Source organism: Gasterosteus aculeatus, chromosome 20, assembly GCF_964276395.1.
Source record: "Gasterosteus aculeatus chromosome 20, fGasAcu3.hap1.1, whole genome shotgun sequence".
Lineage (NCBI taxonomy): Eukaryota > Metazoa > Chordata > Actinopteri > Perciformes > Gasterosteidae > Gasterosteus > Gasterosteus aculeatus.
In genome coordinates, this window is record NC_135707.1 from 2,910,952 (window position 1) to 2,921,258 (window position 10,307).

The following is a 10,307-nucleotide window of genomic DNA, read 5'->3' on the forward strand; positions in this document are numbered from 1 at the left end:
TCCACTCTCAGAACTGTTAGTCACACTGACAGACACCTGAGGCGATATAAAACGTCCCTCAAAGCCATGAAAGAGAGAGACGGGCTACTTCTCTTCTTCAAAACCTCAGAGTGAGAAGCGGCAAGAGATGCAGAGGAGCTGGGAGAGCTGCACTTAAACCCCCCCCCTCTTCGCATATGGGGGCCATACCTTGGAGTCGACATGAAGGGGGGACCCATATAGCTACAAGGCCCGGTATCATAAATAAGACAAGACTTTTCCTCTCCGGGCTCCGTCTCCTCCAGTTCACTGCTGGAGTGTTTCATATGGTAACTAGGTGTTCACTGTGTGGCCACATTGTTGCCCATCTTTCAAGTGGCTCAGAGGAGGAAACCTTGAGGTAGAGGTAGAGAAAGAATTTTTGATGAAGAAATGCATTATTCTGTGTTTTTTTTCTTTCCGCCCGGGCCTCCACCCCCCCCCTTCGCTGCCCGTCTCTGTGGGAGAGGAGTATTTATTACATAAACGGTGAATATAGAGTACATAAGCTACAGGCTGCTTTACCTCTCAGGTTGGATGGAGGAATGACCACCTTTTCTTCTCCGCACTGTTGCCTCCCTAATTGTATCAGTGTCAGGCATGTCTCCGTATGGATCCAATAGAAGCTGTATGTGCCACAAGATGAAAAACTGATGCATCTGTATGAGAATTAGGCAGTTTTTAAAATCCTGCTCTGATTAACTAAGTGTAAACGGTCGCTTCGTGTGATTTTTTTTCCACTCGGTCAATCAAACTCAAGCTAGCACTTTCTAATAAGGCATATGTTTTAGTATTAATTAATGTGTAATAAATCAAGCATTAATAGTGGTCAGTAATAATGAGCCCAATTTGGGGGTCCTATGGTTATGGAGGATGCACATATATTGGGTAGGTGAGTAAAACGGGAATACAAACTTCTTTCACTACAATAATGTAATAAATCGGGACTTGTAAATAGATGGCTTTTGGTCCTGGTGCTCTGTATTTTTTCCCATTTGAAAATGATGAAGCTATTGGAGGGATTTTCGTGGTATGTGTGATAAAAACAAAAGACCAGTGCAGCTGGAAGAGAGTATGCATCACCCAAGAGGGATTTCACAGTCGGCAACCCGAAACGTGTTCCTACAAACGGCTTATTTCTAATCTATAAAACAGGAATTCATTATTTATTGAACCATAATAAAGCGTCAACCAATATGTAAACCCTGTAAGGCATGCTTCATTAGAAAGTGGTACCCGAGAACTACGGTTTCCTCTGCCTGCCAGCACCGTAGCTCTCCAGCATCATCCCATGACTGCGTACATGAGGATGATCTGGAATCCCGACCATGGGAATTATTATCCGCTCCCATTATTTCCATAATTGCCAGCATTGTAGTGTTGTTTGTAATGTCATTAATAACAGGCGTTGGCGTATAATACGCTTAATGTTATTTATCTGTTGGCAGATAGCTTGATGCTGCTAATCCTCATTCATTTGCTTTGGATCAATGCAAATCCGCTAGCGTGAGTGAAATCCCCTCCCCCTGCCAGGGCCCATGGTTCCTAATGTATTTTCCCACCATTAACCAGCCATAATCCCTGCTAATCATCGCTAATCCACATCTCCTGTGTGTGACGATACTTCCCCGATGAAGGAGGCGTCGCGCTCACGAGCGCCGGGGCACCGCCGAGGCTCCAGCTCCATCGCAAGTGCTGCCGAGGGCCCACTCTCCGAGGAGAGCAGGCTGCTGGGAGGAGGAGAGCTGTGGTGGTTCTTAAGGTCAAATAGCTTGGGTTTTTGCTGTTTTGCGAGGAGTTCTGCTCATGTATTATTGATTCATCAGCATAATGGGGGTTGTGTCCCTCCATACGGCACAGAATAGAAAATGCATAATTTCAAATAACAGTTCGTACCAGTCACCACGATCTCTCTCGACAAGTGTGGAATCCCTTTAGGGCTCGATCTATGTTGCGTTTGCATTTCAAACCATTCGTATTGGTGACTTGGAGAACCTCGGTGGTCTGAGTGACACTTTGACTGAGGTCAACAGGGGCGACACCACTTGTGTACCTGTACAAAAGACATTTACCCCAGAGGTACTCCTCACATAAACCCATGGTGTGTATTTGTTAGTTAGATATGTATAGAGAAAAACACAACACAGGTCTCTGCGGTGCACCTCCGTAAAGGTTTACTTTTGCAGGTGGAGTAAATTTGTCAGGCATGTTTCAGCTGAAATACTGTTGGAAATGATGAGTTCGTTGTTTTTAAACGTTGCAGTGTAGTTTTTGTTGTTATTGTCCATTTCTATCAAACTTGGGTAACTTCCATCTGTGAGCATGCAGTACCGCAGTCCTGCCGGCGGGGGGCACCTGTGGCCCGCGGTTCTCTGACTGCTGGTTCGTTTCCTAAAGCTCGTTTCCTTCTCGCTCAACGTCTTGACCACTTCAGTGAGTCCAGTGACACTTCTTTCATTTCCATCAGAGCAGCACTGAAGGCGGATTTTGACGTTATGGCGTGCTGGTATTGTGTCTCGCTGTTTGTAACACACGGCCCGCTGTAGGCATCAAATGACCGCGCACAAAAGCATATTTACCTTTTTTTTTTTAAATTGTATTACGCAAAAAAAAAGGAAAATCGCAGATGTTGAGCGTTGCAAACGGCGTAGAAATGTTACGAAGAAATTAATACGAAGGTAGTAAATGTCTTCGAAAGACACTGAATGCTCCTTCAAACTTTATATTGCGCGCAGTCATGTCAGATAACGGCCGACCAGCCTAATAAAATAACATTAGAATAACTTAAATAACTATAATTAAAATAATATCCCAAATGAAAGGTAGCAAACTTGGAAATATCGTAAACCTCTTGATTGAATAATTCATCTAACAGCTTTTCCCTTGTTATTGAGATTCTTTTCGTTTAGTTTTAATGCGTTGTAGGAAAATAAAAAGCAGCGCAGACTGTGTGTCTCCCCGTGGAGCCCGAACGTCACCTGCCGTAACGTGCGCATCGTGTCCGCGAGGAGAAGGACGCGCTCCTACACACGTGCGGGCCTGACTTTAAGGCTACATTTAAAATATACGATTTAGAAAAAATTCTATATTTATTTAGGGGGCAGATATCGTGAAAAGAAGTTGCTGTTGCGCGCACGCCTGTATCGAGTCGTTCGAAACTTTAGGGCCTGGCTATTTCTCATCCTTTATGGGTTTTCTCTCTATTTTTTTTTTTTAGAAAAGAGGCCGACTTTTGCTGCAGGCCTCCCCGTCTTAGATCAAAGATTCGTCCGTGCTTTTTAAATGCTTAAAACATGACGAGTTAAGATGATTTATTGTAAGGCCAAGCGCCCAACGTGACGGAAATAGGCCCATTCTTCTCTAGATAATCACCCACATGGCTAACACGGCTACTGATGATATTAGTAGCAGTAAAATAAATAATAACCACTCAATGAAACGACAATAAATCCGTGGTGATATTGCACAATTTAATACTGAGAGTATTACACAAAGAAGTGAACATCGTCAGAGACTGCGTGGACTTAGCGGGGGACGCCTGAGGTAAAACGCGGTTGTCTGTTCCCTTTAACAGCACGTGTACACAGCTTGTGATTTAAACGACCCCCGTGTTACATAACGAATGACTGCCCCCCCCCCGGTGCTCAGCACACCGGGCAGCAGCGATGGACGGCGTGCGCGCGTCCGTTTGCCGCGCGAGGCTCCAACAGACAGCAACAAAGGACCAGTGGCTCGGATCTCAATGAAGACAAAAGACCATTTCTTGTATATATGTGTTTTATGTAAGTAATAAAATATTACTATAACATAAATATAAATGTGACTTTGCAGTCTACATTTAGCAATCAACATACAACCAATGTAGTGAACAAAAAGAGAAACATACAGAAATCCACTGCAACGTAACCATTGACAGAGCCAAACAAAAAGCTCCAAACACGTTTAAGAAATAAATATATATATATAAATGGTCAGATTCATAAATGAAATCATATTAAAATATCTTCTTGGAATTAGTAAGTGTACAAAACGGCCCGGAAAGAAACAAAAACAAAACAATATCTCAGAACAAATACAAGTTTACATATTGGACATATTTACATATCGGAAATAATCCTGGCAACATTTTCTCTAAAATCTTCTTTTTTTTTTTTTTTTACTATTATTATTTTTTTCTTGAAAAAGAAATGTTTCCCTCGTCTGTATTGAATAGCACTGCTTTAGACTTTTGCACTAGTCCAACATTGAGAAACGACACACAACGGCATGAGATTTTCAGATTTCCTTTCAGGTCAGAAAAAAAATAAATATATCTTGTTAAGTCCCTTCATCGCTTCCCCTTGAGGAATTATTATTTTCTTCTCTCCGAATCCAGCGTTTTAATATAATACAGTGGATTTATGGGACAAAGAAAACGGTGCGGTTGTAACCAGATCTAAAAAATAAAGAAAATAAAACAAAAAAAACACGTACACAGGCGTGATATTCCGACGAAGGGGCACTGAAGTTACCTGAGTTACTATTACTTTTCATTTCGTATATGACCAATCTCTCGTGAGGTGTTTGGAATACAACAGGATTATCAGGCAGTGAGCAGTGTGGGAGACAACCAGGAACCTGCGAACATGGGATTCATTGTGTTTTAAGCCTGCGGCCCCACTCACAACAAATATAAAATTGCAATAATAATAATAATAATAATGATAATATCAACGAAACAATAAGTGCTCCATGCAAAGAAAACAATATTTTGATAAGCAAACACCCCCCCTCCCCTCCCCTCCAAATAAAAGACGATGCGCTTTTTAAAATTCCCCTTTTAGCGTCTAGTGCTGTTTGCAAATGTCGACGTTTTGAACTATCATTTGAAGACGTGCACTCAGAACTTAAACGCCCTGTTGCATTGTGTGTGTGTGTTTTTTTGTTTGTTAACGATGAGTGTTTCGGGTGCCATCCTTTCCATCACCTCCCACAGAGTCAACAGATATAAAAAGGAGAAGATGCTGCTCGGATGACTTACAGCGAACAACGACAGAAATCATGAGACAGTTCAGCGACACACTGAAGTTAAAAGTATTTCCAAAACCAAAAACATCACACGTAATAGAACAAAGAAAGTATACACCAATATTCAGAAATCTGGTTAATCAGTTTAGGTCTGCAGAAAGCAAAATGTTCGTTCAGTGTATTGATCTCCAGTTGTTGATGGTCTCCACGCAGCCGCCACCAGTTCACGGAGCACCAGGAGGAGACGGCCTCGCTCTGCCACGTTAAATTACGCCCCATTTGAAACAGCCATGGGATATGAAATTGACTTTATATGCCTTCTCCTCCATATCGTTTTGGTAAATAAAGATCTTTGTTTCACTTTGAACGCGCGCGGATTCAGTAACAGCGAATATTTTTGTTCTTCTTGTTTTTTTCTTTTCTTCTTCTTCTTCTTCTTCTTCTTCTTCTTTTTCTTCTCCACGTGTCCGCTCTTGCCATCTGTTTGTCGACGGCGTCCGAATACTAAGGGCAAAACTATTCAACTTTTCCACGTCTCTTTTCTCTGAGGAAAACAAAAGCCAAACTTAAATACTGTAAACTCCGTAGTCCCTTTCCCCTTTTTCTAATGCTCTTATTGTTCATGAAAACAGTCACTGTACAGGACTCTGTAGTGAGCGGTGTAGCGGAGGGGTCTCTGCCTGGGAATATACGTCCTCCATATTCGGGTGAGGGACCCCGATTGGTGTCATTCTTTTCTCCTTTTGTCTTCTGTTGCAAAACCAAACGCGCACAACCTCTTTTTCCAACTGCAGCGTGTTGGCCAAACTGCTGATTTCGTGAGCTGACGGCTTTGGGCATTTTAAGAAATGATTCTCCAGCGCCCCTTTCACCCCTACTTCAATGGAGGTCCTCTTCTTTCGTTTCCTGCCCTGCGCGGCGATCTTGTCCAAATTGGTGGGACTGCCCGTGTTCGAGTCTGTCTCCTCCAGCCACTTGTTTAGGAGCGGCTTAAGTTTGCACATGTTCTTGAAGCTAAGCTGCAGCGCCTCGAACCTGCAGATGGTGGTCTGAGAAAAGACGTTTCCGTACAGGGTGCCCAAGGCCAAGCCCACGTCCGCCTGCGTAAAGCCCAGTTTGATCCGCCGCTGCTTGAACTGCTTGGCGAACTGCTCCAGGTCGTCGGAGCTGGGCGCGTCCTCGTCCGAGTGGTCCTGGTGGTGACTGAACGCCTGCTGGGGAGACTCCATCTGGTTGTCGTGGCTGCCCGAATCGTCGTGGAGCGGGTCTCGCATGCCGTGGTGCAGCGCGCCGGGCTGGGGACTCAGCATCGCGTTGAGGTTTGTGTATCCGGGCTGCGAGTACACCAGGGACTGGTGGCCGTTGGACGCCGGGGACAGCGGGGACAAGTGGTGCGTCGTGGCGGGCGCCCACGAACCGTGGTGGCTGCCCTGCGTCTGCTGGTGCACCAGGTGAGATCTGTGGTGGAAGCCGCTGCTCAGGTCCTCCCGGGTCGCCTGCACGCTGGCTTTGTGCTCCTGCTGCCCGATGTGGGTGCCGCTGGACCAGTCGGTGTTGGAGGTGGGCAGCCACTGGTGGTGCGTCAGGCTCATCGGGTGTCCCGTGTTGGTCGCCGCGAGCCCCTGCAAGTACTCGTGGTGCATCATTTTCTGCACCTCTCTGTAGGTCGTCCCCTGATGCATCCTATCCGAGTCCGGATGCATGAGCGGGTTGGACGGCAAGGAGTTATTCCTCGGAATATACTGAGCTGTTGTCGCCATGGCTCCTACTTCGAAAACTGACGAGCACGTCGGAGGTCTCCCGGCTTTAGAGCCAGAATGCAACAACCTGCTCTGGGAGGTCTTGTGGAGGAGCGAAGACACGCCTCCCCTGCGCTTGCATTGGCTCCTCTCCGCTTCCAGCCCACCGGGGACACGTTCAATAGGCGCGAGGTCTCCGAGCGCGCAGCGGCACAGGACGGGGAGAGCTGCGATCTTACACATGTTATAGAAAAACATATGTTCTATTTATTAAATGTCTCTTTGAGTTTTTAACAGCACTCATCTCCACTCGCAGACCTGCGCTCAGATAGCCTCCCATCTATCTGGTGATCCCCCCCCCCCCTCTCCTCTCTCTCTCCCCCTCCCAAATTCTCTCCACGGGAGCAGTGCAGCAGCGGGGTTTGATTAGGTTTCCCTGAGTTTAGATCGGTTGTTTTGCAAATAACCACGTGGGGGAGTAGCAGATATTTTTGCCCCCCCCCCCCCACAACCTCTTCCAACATACACGCATGCACTTAGAAACACGCACCCGTGCACCTTCATAATAGGTCACTGATGATTATAGCGCTCCTCATTTTAAATAGATCATAAGAGGCTCCTGCTCCACAGACCCCCCCGCCCCCCGACCCCCCCCCCCCCACCTCCCACACCTCCTCCCCACCACCACCAGGAGAGGCGTGTAAATAAGCTTGTGACGTGACCGTGAATGCGGCGTTAAATATGTGAGACGTCTCGGAGCGTTTCAACCCCCCCCCCCCCCCCCCCCGCGTACGTCATTTATTTGTATTGTCTCGGTAACGTTCAATGTCGTATGATCTCATCATCGCAACCCACTTAGTAGATGATAGGCCAAGATACTCTATCCCCCCCCCCCCCCCCCCCCATGCACAACATTTTTGTAGGGTGACATATATTGCGTAGTTTATTTACGTCATTCAGTATCTTATTTTGAAATCCCGAAGGTTAAGATCTGGTAATTGTCATTCCTCATTAATCATCAATCACGCTGCTGATTTTTTTTTGCCATAAATTGGATCCTCGCTGTCAAGCTGCTGCGGTTTTCTCTGGAAATCTAGACTTACACATAAGATGGGCTACGTGTTTATATAATTTACCCCTCCAAGCATTTGACTGAGCAGCAACTTGGAGAGAGAAACCCTGTGTTTCCTCCTCCTGGCTCCTTTCTACCTCTCCCGGTTGATCTGATTATTTTTCCCTTCACGTTTTGTCCCAATAGCAAATTACCAATTCTATGAATTGCAAAGCAGCCTCAGAGACGCTGAGGGGTAGAGAGAAGGGGGTTGTGGGAGGGAGGGAGGGGGTCGGGGGGGGGGGGGGAGTAGATGCGAAGATTGAAAGGGATCTTTGCAAACACAATCACGTTCTTAAATGGAAATGCGGGGCTTTAAACAAATCTTACATCTCTGCCGTTTCCATTCGCCTAAAACTCCGCAATCAGCCACATGTTCCACTCCTCCTAAAACAGGAGCTTCTCGGGAGCCTTTTCACGCGCAGCGCCCCCATTTCAAGCATTTACCTGAAAGCAACGTTTTGCCTTCGTCTTTTCTTTTTTGTTTTGTTGTTGTTTGCAATGCATCTGCCGCGTGTTCGTTTGCTGTCACGCTCCCGCGCGCGACTGGACTCTGCGTCCAGGGGACCGCGCGCTCACGAGCGCCTTTCCACGCGGGACCTTTATACCAAAAGGTAAGTTGTCTCCTTTCTGCTGTCACCGCGTCCTCTCTGTACTCTTGTCTTCAGTGTGTGTGTGTGTGTGTGCGTGTGTGTGTGTGTGTGTTTGGAAGGTGTTGTCGGGGTCACGGGTGCTCGTCATCATCTCCTGAAAGGCGTGGTTCTTCTCCATCGTGGTTCTTCTCCATCCGCTCTTTATATATTTATTTGGGGAGAGTGGGAGACGATCCACGCAGGAGATATCGGCGTGTCCTTTTAGGGGGGTCATTTTTAATAAACTGCCCCTAAAAGGAACCGCCGATATCTTAAGGAAATATCACGATTTACTCGCAGTGCACTTTTTACTGTCTGTGTGATCGCGACGGATTTCGTTTTAAAGAAACTCTTCAAAGGATTATGTTACATTTTATCTTCTTTGATTCTCGATGATTACGTGCCTAATTTTTAAAACAGAGTAAATCTAAAAAAAAAATTAAAAAAATCATTAAACCAACACCGATATTTATGGATCGCAGTATGATTTATTGCAACTTTAGTAACCGATTGAAATTCCATTAAACGTAAATAAATAAACCCCCACGTCAGATGCACCGAGCTTCTCTGACGCGGGACGCGCGTTATTGTCGCGTCTTAAACTCCGGAGTGCGTCGCCGCGGTCGCGCTCCGTGCAGCTCTAATGAAGATGCGTCGGCCATCCTGCCCCCCCCCCCCCCCCCCCCCCCACCCACCCACCCTTCGCCTATAAAAAGCAGCGGTTTCCACCACACAGAGCCCGTCCTGTGCTTCGCCATGGAAAAGAAAGATCCAGATGCCTTGACCCCCTTTTTTTTGGTGGTGGGGGGGTGAAGAATATGGCCTTGTGCTACGCGCCGAGGTGCATTTTTGCCGGCGCGCAGTAGGTTTCCATGGCGCGCGCGGTGAAAGGGATCACACAGACATCTGTGCTGAATGACGAGCCGTCCAGGAAGCGGCGAGCGAACACTGGTGGATATAAATAAAGAAAGTCGCGAGGCGCACTCAGTTTGAACCGCGTGAGGCGAGCGTGGAGGAAGTAAGGGGATCATTTCAGCAGAAATAAGTGCGCGTGTCTGTTCTTCACCCCGAAGAACCCGTTTCTCTGATTTATTCTCGGCATGACGCGAACATGCAGGAACTAGAGAGAAAGAAGAAAATAGTTTAACACGCACAGGACACTAAACGTGCCCAAACACACCGCGCTTGCTTTATTATTTTGGAAACGATCCACGGTTGAATGCAGCGTTTTTGCGCTTCTGTAATTTGGGGAATTATAAGTAAGAATGAAGGGCCTTGTCTTTCCTTTTCCGCCAGTCACGTGTTAAATGTCCCTGACATGCAGTTTATTGTCCAATGGGACCCCGTCGACCCCTCAACTCTGCCCCGCTGCAGGATGCACTGTAGGCCCGAAGAATAAATAATAGTGCAAACAAAACCCCCAAAATCTCCCCTGACAACCAGTTACGAGTTTTCTTCATATATAAAATAATGCAGACAAGAAAACAACCTAAAATGATGTTTTTGAAGACAAAAGTTATATTTTCTGGACGGGTTATTTTTGTCCTCATATAAGGTTCTAAATATTCAAACACTGAAGTAAAGTTTAAGCTAATAATCGACTTTTATTACCACAGATGCACCTGAAATAATCCGCTCCCACTCTTAAAATGGCCTCACATCAGATGTTAAATAAAAGTCTTCCTCTATTCCACGGGGAACATCTCGACCTGCCACGAGCTATGTTTAGATTTTAAAATTCATGTGATGTACCCTCCAACCACAGCAAGTAGAATAATATCCACCAACGCACTCAATCAG

At 46.2% G+C, this 10,307-nt stretch overlaps 1 protein-coding gene across 1 annotated transcript; it reads right to left on the reverse strand.

The window, feature by feature from the left end:
* Nucleotides 1-3,777: 3,777 nt before the first annotated feature.
* pou3f1 (POU class 3 homeobox 1) lies at nt 3,778-9,315 on the reverse strand. The gene has a single exon (XM_040166067.2). The coding sequence runs from the start codon at nt 7,020-7,022 to the stop codon at nt 5,658-5,660; it is 1,365 nt and encodes a 454-aa protein (XP_040022001.1). The 5' UTR covers nt 7,023-9,315; the 3' UTR covers nt 3,778-5,657.
* Between the last annotated feature and the right edge of the window lie 992 nt (nt 9,316-10,307).

What these genes read in the sequence shown, in the direction of transcription:
- pou3f1 (XM_040166067.2), bottom strand. Translation starts at nt 7,022, where the DNA reads ATGTTTTTCTATAACATGTGTAAGATCGCAGCTCTCCCCGTCCTGTGC.